Genomic DNA, 19,243 nt, shown 5'->3' on the forward strand with positions numbered 1-19,243 from the left:
TTTCATTTGTCCTAAGTGAATTTAGTTGTAGGCTCTCAGCATATTTTGAGGAAAGTTTTCTTTGTTAAATTTGTTTAAGTCCACAGCACTGGAAAGCTGAGAAGACAGCAAAAATACAGGGAAATTGGCTCTATTAGAATAAAGAATTTCATACGTAAGAAGTATAGAACTAAAGGGAACACAGCTGTGGAAACTAGGAGGATTAGCCTATTGAGGCTTGACACTGCACAGTCATGTACTCTTAAAATTGGTAATATAGCTGGGTGTGGTAGCTCACGCCTTTAATCCCAGCCCTCGGGAGGCAGAGGTAGGTGGATTGCCGTGAGTTTGAGGCCACCCTGAGACTCCATAGTGAATTCCAGGTCAGCCTGGGCTAGAGCAGGAACCTACCTCGAAAAACAAAAGCAAAACAAAACAAAATTGGTAATATAGGATGTTGCTGCAAGTAAATAGCTCTCTCTCTCTCTATTTAGAATCATTTTGATTTCTTATGTATCAGCTACCTTCTCTGCTAGGACAGAATATGTGACCAAAAATCAGCTTAGGGGGAGAGGGGTTTATTTCAGCTCACAGTTCCAAAAAGTAAACTTCATCATTTCAAGGAAGGAGTGTTAAGATCAGGAAGATAGTGTCACACTATCACAACAGCAGGGAGGAAGTAGAGAAAGCAAATAGTAAGAGGGGCTGGACTATAAACATCAAGGCCCACCCCCCAATGAAACACTTCCTCCAGCAAAGATGCACCTTCTAAAGGTTCCACAACCTTCCTCAATAGCACCACTAGCTGGGGATTAATATTCAAACAATGAGTCTGTGTGGGACATTTTACATTCTAATTACCATAGTAGCTACTAGCTACTGTTGTATCAAGGATAGAATTATGTACTGATTTCAGCACCCATACTTCCTAAAGAATTTCTTCTGTAGAGAAGCTATTCAAAACCTAATGATCTGTTCTATGTCCCATACAAAAGTACATCAATGCCATACACACACACACACACACACACACACACACACACACACAGAGTTGTGTTTTTCTTTTCCAGGTAGGGTCTCATTCTAGTCCAGGCTGACCTGGAACACTCTCTTTAGTGTTGGCTGGTCTTGAACTCATGAATCCTTGTACTTCAACCTCCAGAGTGCTAGTACTAAAGGCTTGCACCACTAAACCCAGCTTAGACACTTAGTATGCAAATTTCACCCTTGTTTAACTCCAAGTCTTAGGTAAGAAATAAATACCTAGTTTTAGTTTCCTCAAAGAACAATAAGTTAGTTTGTCCTAAATATTAAAAGTGACAGAAAAAAATACTAGATCCTGGAGAGTTCAAAATACATATATTTTGAGAGAGAGAGAGAGAGAGAGAGACGATGTGTGTGCGTACGCACATGCGTGCACGTATTGGTGCAGTAGTTTTGGATGCTGCAAGTAAATTCAAGGCTCATGTGCCACTGTGTCCATATGGCTTACATGGGTGGCTGTTGGTATTGTTTTAAACTTTATATTTTCCTTATAAAAACGCTAAACATTTACAAATAAACACTGCCTCAAGGTAACTTTCATTCACTTATGTTCTTTTGAATTTCATAAAATAACTAAAATTATAACAATATTTATTCTGATAAATATGTTTATGTTTTTTTTAATCTAAAAAACTTAAACTGCCTGTGGTTTGTTATAGACTGGCACACAGTAACCTAAAACAAAATTGGTACTAAATGCTACTGGTATTATTGGCAATCACTTAAGATTTCAGAATGCTGCTTTAACTCCAAGAGATAGTCTCTGACATTATCAGCATGAAATATCATATAATCAAAAGATAAAAATTGTTTCCAATATTTAAAAAAGAAATTATTTCATTTAGTATATTTTGCAACACATTTATTTCTTTCCTAAAGCTAGTCTTAATGGTCTTACAGAAATTCTGGAAGATAATGTGCTCTTAGTCGAGCTTTTTGATTCTCAGACTCCTGGAATGACTCCTACTAGTATTAATGACCAGCTTGTCAAAGAAGGCCTAGCATCTTATGAAGTAGGGTAAGTAGGCAGATCAAATTTCCCTTTTAATTCATATGTAATATATATATATATATATATATATATATATATATATATATGTATATAAACATATATATATACACACATATATATGCTTAAATATATCTTTCAAAAATATTATTTATTTTTTGATTTGAGAGAGAAAGAGGCAGAGAGAGAGGGGGAGAGAATGAGTGTGCCAGGGCCTCTAGCCACTGCAGACGAACTCTAGAAGCATGCACCTCCTTGTGCATCTGGCTTACTTGGGTCCTAGAGAACCGAATCAGGATCCTTTGGCTTTGGAGGCAAATGCCTTAACCGCTAAGCCATCTCACCAGCCCCCTTATGTAATATTTTAATCATAAGAAGAGGAACTAAAATTTTCTCTGCTTCCACATCAGAAAAAAGTTGGGGGAAAAGTAATAAGAGTCATCAGTCTAATGACAAGTAAAGTGGCTCTTCACTTCATCCCTAATAAATCTTAAAATCAAGAGAAAGGTTTCTTAAGATCAAGGTTGCATCTGAGAAAAAAAGAAACTGGCATCTTATTTCTGGGTAGAATATCTATTTAGGCCTTAGGCCTGTTTTAGAAAGAGAATCAGGAAGAGAGACAGGAAAGAATAAACAATGGTAGAGTCTCCATTCCCATTCTGAGACATTTATATTTAACTAGGTGTGAAAGGATACCTTACAAGCAGGCTTAAGTTATTGTGCTTGTACAGAGCAAGTTGGTAACTAGCCAGTAGTTGAGGTGACCCGAGAAGCAGAAGGAAGGGCAGAGTGGTGATGATGACGGATGGTTTATTAGAGGTCAATTCTAAGAATTCTCCCACAATGGAGTCTGCTGCATTGTGGGTAGCCTTAGAAGGGTCTTTTAAAGAACTCCTTATTTGTAGGCGTCAAAAAATATATTTGAAGCCGGGCATGGTGGTGCATGCCTTTAATCCCAGCACTCGGGAGGCAGAGGTAGGAGGATCACCGTGAGTTTGAGGCCACCCTGAGACTACATAGTGAATTCCAGGACAGCCTGGCCTAGAGTAAGACCCTACCTCTAAAAAAAAAAAAAAAAAAAAATATATATATATATATATATATACACACACACACACACACACACACACACACACACACACACACACACATATATTGAAGACTTTATCAATATAATCCATAGAAACAATGACACCCAACAGAGGTCTGTAGTTACTCCTGTTAGCATTGATAATTTATGGTCATATTCTTCTATGTGCCTAATACTGGAGGGACAAAAAGCAGAAAAGGGAGGACCTGTCCCCTTTCCACTGTAAATCACAAATGAAGGAAAGAAATGAAAGTAAACACTTAAACTGTATTGAACTGTGGTTTTCCTTCCTAAGCCAGGGTTTTTTATTTTTCTTTTTTTGTGTGGGAATATGGATGGTCTTTTTATACTTATTTTAAAATTTATTTTTAATAGATATGGACACACTTAATATATAAACAACACATGTTGGTCCCATCCTTTCCCTCCTCCCTGCCCCTTTTCTGAAGAGGCCCTCCTTGTTGGGGATGTAGGTCAACCCCATGGGGATTGTGGGTCATGCATTGTGGGGACAGCAGTCAGTTATGGGAGAGAGGCAATGTCTCTGTGCATAGTGTCCCAACTTGTGGCTCTAATAATCTTTCTGCCCCTTCTTCCACAAAATTCCCTGAGCTGTGTTTGGTGCATTTTAAGTCTATTTCAGTGATGGGCTCTTAGGAGCCTCTGGATCTTTGGTTTGGTAGGTGTAGAATGTCCTCAGTCTCTCTCCCCTTTACCCTTGTTCTGATGTCAGATTCACTATGAAAGCATTTTGGTTATTGTGATCTAGGTGGCTCTTGAGATTGGTTGTTTGACTGTTCTGTGTGTAGTATCCCCTCAAGTAGTCTCTGTAGGTTTGGCTTTGTGGTCTCATAATCATAGAGTTGACTTTTTTCATGGAAAGGTTTTCTTTCACCATCTATTATGAGGGATACTTTTGCTGGGTAGAGTAGCTTGGGTTGCAAGCCGTAGTTTTTTAGACTTCTAAGTGTTCCATTCTAGGTCCTTCTGGCTTTCAGGGTTTTTATTGAAAAATCTGATGTAATCCTGATGGGATTGCCTTTGTATGCAGTGAGGAGTTTCTCTCTTGCTGCTTTTAAAACTCTTTCTTTGTTTTTGTTAAGAGTCTTTAACTATGATGTATATTTGCAGTCAGGTTCATATTGCTGGTAGAAATCACCCAACCAAGAGCAGCTTATGGGTGGAAAAAGTTTGTTTTGGCTTACAGGCTCGAGGGGGAAGCTTCATGATGGCAGGGAAAACTGACATGAGCAGGGGGGTGGACATCATCCTCTGGCCAACATAAGGTGGACCATAGTAATAGGAGTGTGTGTCAAACACTGGCAAGGGGAAACTGGCTATAATACCCATAAGCCCACCCCCAACAATACACTGCCTCCAGGAGGCGTTAATTCCCAAATCTCCATCAGCTGAGAATCTAGCATTCAGAACACATAAGTTTATGGGAGATACCTGAATCAGACCACTACAATGTGTCTTGGAGAGTTTCTTCTTTAGTCCTGTCTGTTTGGTGTTCTGTGGGCTCCTTGAATCTGTATCAGCCTCTTGTGAGAGATTCAGAAAATTTTCTTCAAGAATTTTGTTGAATATGTTCTCTGTGCCTCTGGCCTGAATTTCTTCTCCTTCTGGAATATCCATGATCTGGATGTTTGGTCATTTTAGGGCATCCCAAAGTTCACTCATACTCTGTTCACTTGATTTTTTGAACTTAGCAAAGCTTTTGGCCTCCCAATCAATTTCTTATGTCTTATCTTCCAGGTCAGAGGTTCTGTCTTCCACATGAGTAACTCTGTTGGTGAGGGGTTTTAGAGAGGTTTTTATAAGTCCTATTTGATTTTTGTTTTCTGTTGTGTTATTATCTATCATGTCCATCTCTTTTTTGAGGTACAGTTTCAGTTTGAGTTCTGATTTTCTTGATGCTTCCTAGAATTCATTCTTATATTTGATCAAATCTTCATTAAGCTTAGTCAACCGGTTGTTGAGATCTTCCAATTCTTGTCTCACCTTCAATTCATTCATATCTGTTTTGAGGGTTGTAACATTTTCTTCAGTCAAGTTAAGCCTACTATCAAAAGCTGAATACGCTAAGAGATTATTCTATTCAATTTCATTGATATGATTATTGATTCTTTGATGGTTTGCTTCCAGTTCAGTGATTCTTTTGATCAGGGTCTCATTGGTTCTTGCATTTTCATTTTGGGAATGAATTTATGTTGATTTCTCTGTGATTTCATTGGAGGCTTCCATTGTAGGACAATCCTTGGTGTAGATCTTTCAGTTTTCTGACTTTCATTGACTTTTTTTGCATTGTGGTCTACCCATTTTAGGGAGGCTATTTTATTGAGGAGAAAGCAAGTTTTTGCCCTTTGGCCTGTGAACCCTCTGATTCAGGTGAACAGGGATGTTAGTATTCAGTGGCCAGTAGAATACCAGAGCAAAAGGCCTGACTCCACAAGTTGAGACCTACTGGGACCAGAGAACTGGGAGAAGTCAGGGAACAGGAGAACAGGGATCTGGCCTACTCACTACATGCCCTGCCCACCCCACACAGTCCAGTGCAGGGTACCCAGACCAGGGAACTCTGAGAAGCCAGACAACAGAGACCTGGCCTACTCAGGACACATCCTGCACACAGTCTGGTGCAGGATACACAGACCAGGGAACTGGGAGAAACCAGGGAACAGGGATATGGCCTACTTACTACATGCCCTGCCCACCCCACACAGACCAGTGCAGGGTACCCAGAACAGGGAACTCTGAGAAGCCAGACAATAGAGACCTGGCCTACTCAGGACACATCCTGCACACAGTCTGGTGCAGGATACACAGACCAGGGAATTGGGAGAAACCAGGGAACAGGGATCTGGCCTACTTGCTCCATGCTGTGTCCACCCACACATCTGCCTAGATCTGGCTTACTCCACGCAAGGCCTGCTCATACAACCTCTGGTGCAGGGACCAACCCAGGACCAGGGAGCTGGGAGGAGCCTGGAAATAGGGATCTGTCCTACATACTCCATACTGTGCCTGCCTGCACACCATCTAGCAGAGGGAACCAGGACCAGGGAGCTTAAGCCAGGGTTTTGAGACATATTTAGTTATATATAGTAAAGATTCATTCTGTAAGATGCAAAGTTAAATAATTTTGATAAACACAATAGTCATAGACCCATCATCATATTCAAGATGTAGAATATCTCCATCATCTTACATAATTTCTGTTTGCCCCTTATCAGTCAGTCCCCTTCCTCTAACTAGCCCCTAGAAACTACTGATTTTAACTTCTGTCTATATAGTTCCAATTTTGAGGCTGGAGAGATAGCTCAGCAGTTAAAGGCACTTGCCCACAACTTCATAGAATAAAATAATAAACCTTTGTGTCTGGATTCTTTCCCTTGACATAGTGTTTTTGATATTCTCCTATATTGTTGTGCATATCAGTAGTTTCTGCTATTGATATTCCATTGAATAAATGTGCCACATCTTTATTCATTCCTCAATTAATGAACATTTGGGTTATTTCCAGTTTTAGGAAATTTCATGAATAAAGCTGTTATAAACATTTGAACACAAGTCTTTGTATCTATATATGTAATATTTTCTCTTGAGTAGGATTTCTGGTTGCAAGTTAAATGTAGTGTTAAAATTTATTTTTTCATTTTAGAGAGTGCATGCACAAGAGAGAATTGGTGTACCAGGGCCTGAGCCACTTCAATTGAATTCCAGACACTTGTACCACCTATTGGGCATTTGCTTCCTTGTGCTTGCCTCACCTTGGTGTGTCTGACTAATGTAGGATCAGGAGAGTCAAACATGTGTCTTAGGCTTTGTAGGCAAGCACCTTAACTGCAAAGCTATCTCTCCAGTCTAAGTTAAATGTAATTAAATGTAATTTTATCATTAGACCTTTTTGTAGTTGTAGGGTCTCAGGGTCCTTGTAGGTTTGAACTCAGGGTCTCAGGCATCCTTGGAAAGTGCTCTACCACTAAGCTACAATCCCCATCCTAATGTAGTTTTAACTTCATAAGAAATAGCCAAACAATGCTTCATAATGTTTGTACTCAGGAATTATAATTTAAAAATTAGAATAATTGTATATGCTCTTAGTAGTAGGCTTTGAAGCATAGAAACTACTGATGGAATTAGATTTTTACAACTCTAATATTAGAGACTTATTTTTATAATTCATTATACATAACTATATTTTGATCATATTTGACCCTTACTACATTATCTTGTCTTCCACTCCTATTGAATTCCTTCTTCCCACCTACCCCCCCTTCTACTTTGATGGGATTTTTATAATTTTTTTGGTTACCCATTGAGTTTAATAAGTTTAATAAGGGTTGCTTGCCAGAGCATGAGTAGGGGGTTATTTCTCAGATCTTGAGAAACTTACTAGTGGCTATATCACTGAAGAAAATGTCCAGGGTACTGATTTTTAATTTTTTATTATTTAAGTAATAAAGTATGAAATACTAGCAATAACTTCTGTAGTGGTTTGAATATAAAATGTTCCTCATAGAAGCATGTATTGGGATACTTAATCCCCAGCTAGTGATGCTGTTTGGGAAGGTTATAGAACTTTTAGGAGGCAGAGCCTTGCTCAAGGAAGTATATCACTGGGGGTACACCTTGAGATTTTATGAATCCAGCCCTGCTTGCTCTTCTCTTTTCTTTTTGCTGATGTGACAATGTGATGTGGGCTTCTTGTTCAGGCCTGCCATATCTTCCCTGCCTTGATGAACTCCACTCTATGGACCTGAAAGTGGAAATAAACCTTTTCCTTCCTAAGTTGCTTCTGGTTGGGTATTTTATCCCAGCAACAAGAATGTAACTGATATAACTTCCATTGCAGACTCATAGGGAATTATTACTAAGTGGTTTCTATTTTAGCAGTAACATATTCCTGAACAACCAGCAGGTAGGAATTAAATAGAAAACAATTTTAAACCCTGATATGAAAATGGAAACACATTCTACTGAAACTTAGAGGATAAAGCACAAATAACTCTAAAAAGGAAATGTGTAGCATTACATTCCTATATTGTGTAGAAGAAGTGTGTAAACTGCCTAACTTTTCCCCTTAGTGAACTATAAAAAGACTAGCCTTTCCCTCAATCAACTATAAAAAGAGCAACTAAACCCAAAATAAGTAGAAGAAAGGAAGGAAATAAAAAAAAAAAAAATCAGGGCAGAACTAAAAGTAAACAGAAAAATTAAAAAAAAAACTGTTTTACAAATAATTTTGTTTTTAATGTCTCCCAAGGAATTGTTAAGAACTTATTCTTCAGATGGCATTGTGGGGAGCTCCTAGGGAAGAAGGTAGCTTTGGGGGACTTCTAAATTACGGGGGATGTAGCAGACAGATTCAGATTCACTGAGATGAACTTTCAGACCAAGCAGTTATGGAGGAAGGAATACTTATTGAAGCTTATAGATCCAGGGGAAGTTCCATAAATGGCAGAAGAAGCTGGCCTGCCTTCACAGGACCAAGCAGAGAGAGAGAAGTGCAAGCCTAAAGCCAAAAGCCACAGCATACTTCAGGAACTCCTGCTAGGCATACTTTGCATATCTTTAGATTGAAAACTGAAACCCACCACCACACCTAAAGATCCACCCAGTGATATTGCCTCCAGCCAGGTGGCAGCAGAATGCAAAGTACAAGCAACAAAGAACTGAATATACTGGGGCCATCTATTCAAACTACCACAGGAGTTATGTCTTTAAAGAAGACTATAGAACCCTGGACCCTCTTTTGGCTTCCTGGCCATAATGTTTTGCTCTGCTCTGTACTCCCATAACATGGTATGCTGTTTTGCCACAGTCCAAAAGACCAATCAGTTGTAGACTGAAACTTCTAAGACTGTAAGTTAAAACCCACCTTTTCTATCTCGTGTGTGTGTGTGTGTGTGTGTGTGTGTGTGTGTGTGTGTGTGTCTATACACATATAAATGTATGTATATATAACTTTTCTTTTTCTTTTTTTGGTTTTTCGAGGTAGGGTTTCAATCTAGCCCAGACTGATGTGGAATTCACTAAGCAGTCTCAGGGTGCCCTCGAACTCAAGGCAATCTTCCTACCTCTGCCTCCCAAGCACTGGGATTAAAGGCGTGTGCCACCCTGCCCAACTTATCTCAGGTATCTCAGGTATTTTTTTTTTATGATGAAGCCAGGGGTTGTTTTATTTTAAAGATAAAATTGATAAACATTGCCTATTCTGTCTGTCTTCCCATATCTCTCTCTCCCTCGCTCTCTCTCTCTCCCCCCCCCTCTCCCCATAAATAATATTAAAAAGAGGGGTTGGCAACTAAAAAAGGCCCAGGCCCGGATGGATTCACTGCTGAATTTTACCAGACCTTTAAGGAAGAGCTAACACCATTGCTTCTTAAGCTTTTCCAGGAAATAGAAAAGGAAGGAATTCTACCAAACTCCTTCTATGAGGCCAGCATCACCCTGATACCAAAATCAGGCAAAGATAGAACAAAAAAGAAAATTACAGACCAATCTCCCTCATGAACATAGATGCAAAAATTCTCAACAAAATATTGGCAAACAGAATACAAGAGTATATCAAAAAGATCAATCACCCTGACCAAGTAAGCTTTATCCCAGAGATGCAGGGATGGTTCAACATACGCAAATCTATAAATGTAGTACATTGCATAAATGGGTTGAAGGACAAAAATCACATGATCATCTCATTAGACGCAGAGAAAGCAATTGACCAAATCCAACATCCCTTCATGATAAAAGTCCTACAGAGACTGGGAATAGAAGGAACATATCTCAATATAATAAAGGCTATTTATGACAAGCCTACAGCCAACATATTACTAAATGGGGAAAAACTGGAAGCTTTTCCACTAAAATCAGGAACAAGACAAGGGTGTCCACTGTCCCCACTTTTATTTAATATAGTTGTGGATGTCTTAGCCATAGCAATAAGGCAAGAGACACACATAAAAGGGATACAAATTGGAAAGGAACAAATCAAGTTATCATTATTTGCAGATGACATGATTCTATACATAAAGGACCCTAAAGACTATTCTAGCAAACTGTTAGAGCTGATCAAAACCTACAGCCATGTAGCAGGATACAAAATAAATACACAGAAATCAGTAGCCTTCATATATGCTAACAACAAACACACAGAGGATGAAATCAGAGAATCACTCCCATTCACAATTGCATCAAAAAAAATAAAGTACCTTGGAATAAACCTAACCAAGGAAGTAAAGAATCTCTACAATGAGAACTTTAAAACACTCAAGCGAGAAATTGCAGAAGACACTAGAAAGTGGAGAAACATCCCTTGTTCCTGGATTGAAAGAATCAATATTGTGAAAATGGCAATCTTACCTAAAGCAATCTACACATTTAATGCAATCCCTATCAAAATTCCAAAGGCTTTCTTCATGGAAATAGAAAAAACAATCCAAAATTTCATTTGGAATCACAAAAAACCTCAAATATCTAAAATAATACTGAGAAACAAAAATAAGGCTGGTGGTATCACCATACCTGATTTTCACCTATACTACAGAGCCATAGTAACAAAAACAGTGTGGTACTGGCACAAAAGCAGACATGTAGATCAGTGGAACAGAATAGAGGACCCAGATGTAAGCCCAAGTAGCTATAGCCACCTGATATTCGATAATAATGCCCCAAATACTCATTGGAGAAAAGACAGCCTCTTCAGCAAATGGTGTTGGGAAAACTGGATATATATCTGCAGAAGGATGAAAATAGATTCTTCTCTCTCTCCATGTACAAGAATTATGTCCAAATGGATTAAAGACCTTAACATCAGACCTGAAACTCTGAAACTGCTAGAGGAAAAAGTAGGGGAAACCCTTCAACATATTGGCCTTGGCAAAGACTTTCTGAATACAACCCCAATTGCTCAGGCAATAAAAGCACAGATTAACAGCTGGGACCTCATGAAATTACAAAGATTTTGCATTGCAAAGGACACAGTGAAAAAAGCAAAGAGGCAACCTATAGAATGGGAAAAATCTTCACCAGCTATATATCTGATAGAGGATTAATATCTAGGATATATAAAGAACTCAAAAAGTTAAATAATAAGGAAGCAAACAAGCCAATCCAAAAATGGGCTATGGAGCTAAATAGAGCATTCTCAAAGGAAGAAATACGAATGGCATATAAGCATCTAAAAAAATGTTCTACATCACTAGTCATCAGGGAAATGCAGATGAAGACTACATTGAGATTCCATCTCACTCCTGTCAGATTGGCCACCATCATGAATACAAATGATCATAAATGTTGGCGGGGATGTGGAAAAAAGGAACCCTTCTACACTGCTGGTGGGAATGCAATCTGGTCCAGACATTGTGGAAATCAGTGTGGAGGTTCCTAAAACAGCTAAAGAATGATCTACCATATGACCCAGCTATAGCACTCCTAGGCATATATCCAAAGGACTCATCTCATTTCCTTAGAAGTACGTGATCTACCATGTTTATTGCTGCTCAATTTATAATAGCTGGGAAATGGAACCATCCTAGATGTCCCTCAACTGATGAGTGGATAATGAAGATGTGGCACATTTATACAATGGAGTTCTACTCAGCAGTAAAGAAAAATGAAGTTATGAAATTTGCATAAAAATGGATGGACCTGGAAAGGATTATACTAAGAGAGGTAACCCAGGCCCAGAAAGCCAAGCACCACATGTTCTCTCTCATATGTGGATCCTAGCTACAGATGATTGGGCTCCTGCGTGAGAAGGAAAATACCTGGTAGCATAGGCCAGTAAGTTAAAAAGGAGACATAAAGGGAAGAGAATGGAAGGGAGGAGGATACTTAATAGGTCGATATTGTATATATGTAAGTACAGTGATTGTAATGGGGAGGTAATATGATGGAGAATGGAATTTCAAATGGGAACGTGTGGGGAGGGAGGGAATTACCATGGGATATTTTTTTTATAATCATGGAAAATGTTAATAAAAATTTAAAAATTAAAAAAAAAGAGGGGCTGTGGGCTGGAGAAATGGGTTAATGGTTAATATGCTTGCCTGAAAATTCAAAGGACCCAGGTTCAACTTCCCTGGACCCATGTAAGCCAGATGCATACGATGGCACATGCATCTGGTGTTTGTTTACCGTGGCTAAAGGCCCTAGAGTGCCCATTTCCTCTCCCCCCCCCATTTCTGTCTCTCAAATACATAAAAAAGCTAAAACACATTTTTTAAAAGGGGGGTAGTGAGATGGCTTAGCAGTTAAGCAGTTAAGTAACTTGCCTGCAAAGCTCAGGACCCAGGTTTGAGACCCCAGTACTCATATAAGCCAGATGCACAAGATGGCACATGCAGCTGGAGTTGGAGGCCCTGGCACTCCCTTCTCTCTATCTCCCCTTCTGTCCCTCCCTCTCTTTCTTTCATAATAAGTAAAAAAGTAAAATATTTTTAAAATTGACATTTCGTAGACTAACCAAGAAATAAGACCAATATGAGCAATTATATGCCATTAAGTTTAATAACCTAGAAAAATGGATAAATTCCTAGAAACACAACCTACCAAGACTGAATCATGAAGAAGTAGAGAATCTTAACAAGCCAATAATGAGTAAAGACATAATGTCTACCAAATATTTGACGAATACCAACCTTCCTCCAACCCTCCTATAGTTCATCTACAAATTTGAATGAAATGGACTATTTCCAAATTCATTTTATAAAGCCAGTGTTACCCTGATGCCAAGCAAGAAAAGTATATCATAAGATAATTACAAGCTACTGTCCTTGATTAATGTATATGACAAACAAAGTAAGAGTAGAAGGAAACTATCTCGACATAATAAAAATGACACAACACATTAAAAAATGCACACCTAGCATGGCGTGGTGGCACACACCTTTAGTCTCAGCACTTGGGAGGATTGCCAAGAGTTCAAGGCCACCCTGAGACTACATAGTGAATTCCAGGTCAGCCTGAGATAGAGTGAGACCCTACCTTGAAAAAAACAAACAGACAACCAAACATCAAATCTGTGGTGATGAAAAATGGAGGTGGAGGTGAAACATTTCTTCTAAGATCAGGAATAAAGGAAGGTTACATACCCACTTTCACTACTTCTGTTTAATAGTATATTGGAAGTCATAGCCAGTGCATTTAAGCAAGATAAAGAAGCAGTGTCCAACTCAGAAGGGAAGAAGTATACTATTGACAAATAATATGATCTTACATGTTAAAAAAAAAAAACCTTAAAAGACTTCACAAACCATTAGAATGAATAAATGAACTGAACAGAACCAACATGATACAAACTCAACACTGGTTATGGTTTGGAGTTGAAGTGTTCCACACCCCAAAAGGCTTTAATATAGATTTTTCTATTTTGGGGCTGGAGGGATGGCTTAGTGGTTAAGCACTTGCCTATGAAGCCTAAGGACCCCAGTTCGAGGCTCAATTCCCCAGGGCCCACGTTAGCCAGATGCACAAGGGGGCGCATGCGTCTGGAGTTTGTTTGCAGTGGCTGGAAGCCCTGGCGTGCCCATTCTCTCTCTCTCCCTCTATCTGTCTTTCTCTCTGTCTGTAGCAGTTGCAGTCATTGAGAGGTGTTTGGATAATGGGATCTCTAACCTAATCAGTGAATTAATTCACTGATGGATTAACTTGATGGCATTATCAAAAGTTACGAAAACTTAGAAGAAGGTCACTGTGGTTATGTCTGTCAGGACTATATCTTTACTTCTGTGTTTTTGACTGTGCTTCCTGGCCACCATATGAGGTGAGCAGCCTTTACTACATACTCTTGTCCCCAGGGTATTCTGTCTCATCTCGCAGTCAAGCAGTGGGTCACCTAACCTAGATGGAAACCTCTGAAACTATGAGCCAGAAAAAAAGTCTTTGCTAACAAATTGTTTCTTTAAGTTATTTGTCACAGTGGCCAAAAGCCTAACAAAGCACAATTTCCACTTCTGTATAATAACAATTAAAAATCTAAAGAAGGAAATGAAAAAGGTTCCATTTATAGTAGCATCTAGCATAACAGACTTTTACGAATTAAAAGCAAGACTTAGTAAAAACTGTAAAACTTTCCCAAGACATTAAGGATGACAGATAAATGGAAACACATTCTATGTTCATTGTCAGCACTACTAAAGTGATCAATAGATTAATGATCTCTAAATCCCAGTGAAATGCTTGATAGAAATAGGAAAATCTATATTAAAATTTATATGACATCTCAAGAGACTTTGGGTTTTTTTTGTGTGTGTGTGTGTTGGTAGTTTTGGGGTTTTTTTCTTTATTTTTTTAATTTTTTTGTTTATTTTTATTAAATTATTTGAGAGCGACAGGCATAGAGAGAAAGAGGCAGAGAGAGAGAGAGAATGGGCACACCAGAGCCTCCAGCCACTGCAAGCAAACTCCAGATGCGTGCGCCCCCTTGTGCATCTGGCTAATGTGGGTCCTGGGGAATTGAGCCTCGAACCAGGGTCCTTAGGCTTCATAGGCAAGTGCTTAACCACTAAGCCATCCCTCCAGCCCCAAAATAGGAAAATCTATATTAAAATATATATGACATCTCAAGAGATTTTGGGTTTTTTTTTTTTTTTGGTTTTTTTTTTTTTGTGTTGATAGTTTTTGTTTTTGTTTTTTCTTAAATGGGCCTTACTCTTTAGCCCAGGTCAAGGGACTTGGAACAACCAAAATAATGCTGAAATAGCAGAAGAAACTAAGAGACTTTTCATATCCTGATTTCAAAGCTTCTACAAAACTACAGTATTTAAAACAAAATGGTACCGGCAGATGGATATAGACCAACAAAGTAGAATCTAGAATAAATCCTCTTAACAGTAAGTTAATCTTCAACAAAAGTGCCAACTTGTTCAGTAGGAAAAGAACAGTGTAAATGATTTGAATATAAAGTATCCCTCACAAGCTGATAGTTTGAATGCTTGGTCCTGCTTGTGGTGTTGCTTTGAAAGCTGTGGAACATTTATGATGTATCACCTGGCTAGTGGGAGTCGGTTGCTAGAGGTAGTTCTTTGAAGATTTAACCTACCTTGGTTCTGACCACTTATTCTATTTCCTGGTTGGTTGATCAACATGTGAGAAGTCTCCACCTACATGTCTTACCCACTATGATGGACTAAAATTCCTCTGAAAGTAGTCACAATAAACTTTTCCTTCTTTTTTTTAACTTACTTTTATTGATAACTTCTGTAATTATAGACAGTAACCCATGGTAATTCCCCCAACACACACACTTTCCCCTTTGAAACACCACTCTCCATCATATCCCCTCCCCTTCTCAATCAGTCTCTTTTATTTTGATGTCATCATCTTTTTCTCCTACTATGATGCTCTTGTGTAGGTAGTGTCAGGTACTGTGAGGTCATGGATATCCAGGCAATTTTGTGTCTGGTGGAGTATGTTATAAGGAGTCCCACTCTTCCTTTTCCTCTTACATTCTTTCTGCCACCTCTTCCTCAATGGACCCTGAGCCTTGGAAATGATGTTTCAGTGCTGAGCACTCCTCTGTCACTTCATCTCAGCACTATGGTGCCTTCTCAGTCATCCTGAGGTTACCACCATCTGAAAAGAGAAGCTGCTCTAACCAAAAGTGAGAGTAGCATTAATATATGGGTATGAAAACTAAAGAGAAGTGCTTACTGGGCAGTTTGGTGAGCATAGTATATATATTTAGTTAAATACTAGCAGACATTACACTCCTAGGGCTCAGGACTACCCCTGTTGTAGGTTTATAGTATCAGGTATGAGTGGGCCTCCAGTCTAATTAGAGAGCAGTTGGTTTCCCCCCTAACAGACATGCCACTGTTGCACCCATTGGCTCATTTGGTCTGGCTGGCCAAATTTAAGGCTTGCAGTGTCCACTGTTGAGTATCTCCACTGCTAATTTATCTCTCTCCAAGTGAACTACATGCACCATAGCTTTTTCCAGCTTTCTGTCAGCCTATCTACAAGTAGGAGGTTTTCAGCTCAGCTCTAGCTTGATTTCTCAATGATCTTACAGCCCAAGTATGTGAAGTTTTCAGTTGATACTATCATTCATGAGGGGAAACCAAGAGCCATGGCAATGGCCTGTAATGTTTTGGGTATATTAGGGACCTCCCTGGCCACCAAGTCACTGTAAAGTATCCCATCCCTGGCACTGAAAATTTTCTATGGCTTCTGGGTATGCAGTTGTCCAAAATAAGTTTCCATATGACTTATTAATAACCTCTTAAGTTTTGATTAGCCCTCTCCCCCACGTTTCCTTTACTTAATCTTTTCCCCTGACCTCACTTAAGCCTTCAACTTTTCCTTCTTTAAGTTGATTTCACTATGTTGTCATAGCAATGGGAAAAGCACATAGATGGTATTTTTTAAATATTTTATTTAAGTATTTGAGAGAGAGGATGGATGGCCATGCCAGGCTTCCTGCTGCTACAAATGAATTCCAGATGGATACACCACTTTGTGCAACTAGGTTTACGTGTGTATTGGGGAATCAAACCCAAACTGTCAAACTTTGCAAATAAGTACCTTTAACTGCTGAGCCATTGCTTCAGCCTCAAGACCTTTTATTTTTTTTCAAGGTAGGGTCTCACTGTTGCCCATGCTGCTTGACCTGGAATTCATTATGTAGTCACAGGCTGGCCTTGAGCCCGTAATGATCCTCCTGTGCTGTGATTGAAGGCATGTGCCACCACACTTGGCTTCCAAGACAGTATTTTTAACAAAGGGGTTGGAAGAAACATGCACATGCAAAAGAAGCATATTTCTACAAAATACCATACACAAAAATTAACTTGGACTACAAAGATAGCTTAGCTGTTAGGGCACTTGCCTGCAAAGCCAAAGGACTCAGGTTTGATTGCCCATGACCCACATAAGCCAGATGCACAAGGTGGCACATGCATCTGGAGTTTTGTTTGCAGCAGCTGGAGGCCTTGATGCACCCATTCTTTCTATCTGCCTCTCTCTGTGTCTCAAATACATGTATGTATGCATGTATATAATCTCAAAATAGATCCATGACCTAAATATAAAACATGGCATGGTGACTGACATCTTTAATCCCAGCACTCGGGAGGCTAAGGTAAGTGGATTTCTGTGAGTTCTAGGCCAGCCTGGGCTACAGAGTAAGTTATAGGTCAGCCTGGACTGGAGTGAGGCCATGCCATAAACAGCAAACAAACAAAGCTAAGACCATAGAAGAGCCAAGTATTGTGGCTCTTGCCTATAATCCTAGTCCTTGGCAGGCAATTCAAGGCCATTCTGGCCTAGATAGCAAAATGCTTCTCAAAAAAAAAAAAAAAAAAAAAAAAAAAGGACCTGAATGGACATTCCTCTCAAGGAGATTAAAGGACAATAAAATGTGAAACATGCTCATCATAACTTGGAAAAATGCAAATCAGCCACTATGAAATAACATCTCACATTTGTTAGAATGACCTCTTTAAAAAAAAAAAAATACTAACAAGTTCCTCAAGACATTAAAAACAACCAGAAGATAAGGCAGGGGAATCATGAGTTCAAGCCAGCTTAGCTATATACTAAGACCTTGTCTTAAAACAAACAAACAAACAAAAAACTTTTAATACAATGAATGTATATGCAAAAGAATTTAAATTTGGGTCTTTAAATATTAGTGCATCTGTTTTCATAACAGTATTGTTCTGAATGCGTAAAACATGGTAGAATCCAAATGATCAATGGATGAATATATAAGCAAAATGTAGTTTTCTTTTTAAACATTTTTTCAATTTTATTTATTTATTTGATAGAGAAAAAGGGAGAGAGAGAATGGGTGTGCCAGGGCCTTCAGCTACTGCGAACGAACTCCAGATGAATGTGCTCCCTTGGGCATCTGGCTAACATGCATCCTAGGGAATTGAACCTAGGTCCTTCGGCTTTGCAGCCAACCCCCTTAACTGCTAAGCCATCCCTCTAGCCCCAGATAATGAAGTTTTATTCAACTTTAAAAAATTTTTGTTGTTGTTTGTTTATTTGAGAGCAACAGACAGAGAAAGAAAGAGGCAGGCAGACAGAGAGAGAGAGAGAATGGGCACACCAGGGCCTCCAGCCCCTGCAAACAACTGCAGACAAGTGCGCCCCCTTGTGCATCTGGCTAACATGGATCCTGGGGAGTTGAACCTCAAACTGGGGTCCTTAGGCTTCACAGGCAAGCACTTAACCACTAAGCTATCTCTCCAGCCTTTATTCAACTTTAAAAAAGGTTTTATGACATAGTACCATATGGATGAACCTTCATTACATTAAGCAACTACAAAGAGACAAGTGCATGATTCCAGCTATTTCCTAGAATAACCAAAGTCAGACGATGATTGCTAGTGGCTATGGGTCAGTAAGAATATGGAAAGTTAGTGCTTAATGGTTGCTAAGTTTCAGCTTTGCAAATAAAATTCCTAGAGATGGATAATGGTAACTATACTTAGTGCCCTAAAATGTATACTGAAAATGGTTAATCTATAAATTTTTAAGGGTATTTACCCCAATGTTGAAAGCAGGAAAAGTTAATCTTAAAATAGCTCTAATCTTTGAGAAAATTTTCAAGAACACATGCCTGGGCCTCTCCCAAATGACTCATGCAAGACTAGGGTCCTAATGTTTAAACTTCTTTACTTTATCCACTGCTGGTACTATGGATGCACCATCCAATATCCTTGATGTCATATACTGAGATTTGTGTTATCCTACCCATTGTTCTCATGGTATTTTGGACCCAAAGTAAAACATTAGCTTCTCTTGTCAGTGACTTCCCTGATCATCTAATGACTCAAAAGAACTTCCACAAGCTTCTAGAGTCTCCACTAGACTTAATTATATAATACACACTGCCTACTAGTATCCTTTAGTCCCAGACAGTGTGGGAAACTTTGTTTTGTAACTACCACATGGTCCATGCCAATGCTGACTATATCAAAACCAATTCCACTTCCTGGAATGAGTAATCAATTCTTTTTTACCCTTCTTAAATTTCAGCTAAGTCAGAGTTACTGTTGTAGACAGCTTCACATTACCATGATGAACATCCAAACCAAGCACATCTTATGGGGGAAAGGGATTTTTTTGTTTGTTTGTTTTCGAGGTAGGGGCTCACTCTAGCTCAA

The 19,243-nt window shown here is 39.0% G+C and overlaps 1 protein-coding gene across 2 annotated transcripts in view; it reads left to right on the top strand.

Moving 5' to 3' along the window:
- Rnf17 (ring finger protein 17) overlaps positions 1-19,243 on the top strand; it is a 203,402-nt gene that overhangs the window by 81,300 nt on the left and 102,859 nt on the right. For both annotated transcript variants that reach the window (XM_004665887.2, XM_004665886.2), the window contains exon 19: positions 1,924-2,041. In XM_004665887.2, the coding sequence (XP_004665944.2) occupies positions 1,924-2,041 (118 nt within the window). The remainder of the gene's footprint in view (positions 1-1,923; positions 2,042-19,243) is intronic.

This window comes from Jaculus jaculus, chromosome 3 (genome assembly GCF_020740685.1).
Source record: "Jaculus jaculus isolate mJacJac1 chromosome 3, mJacJac1.mat.Y.cur, whole genome shotgun sequence".
Taxonomy (NCBI): Eukaryota; Metazoa; Chordata; class Mammalia; order Rodentia; family Dipodidae; genus Jaculus; species Jaculus jaculus.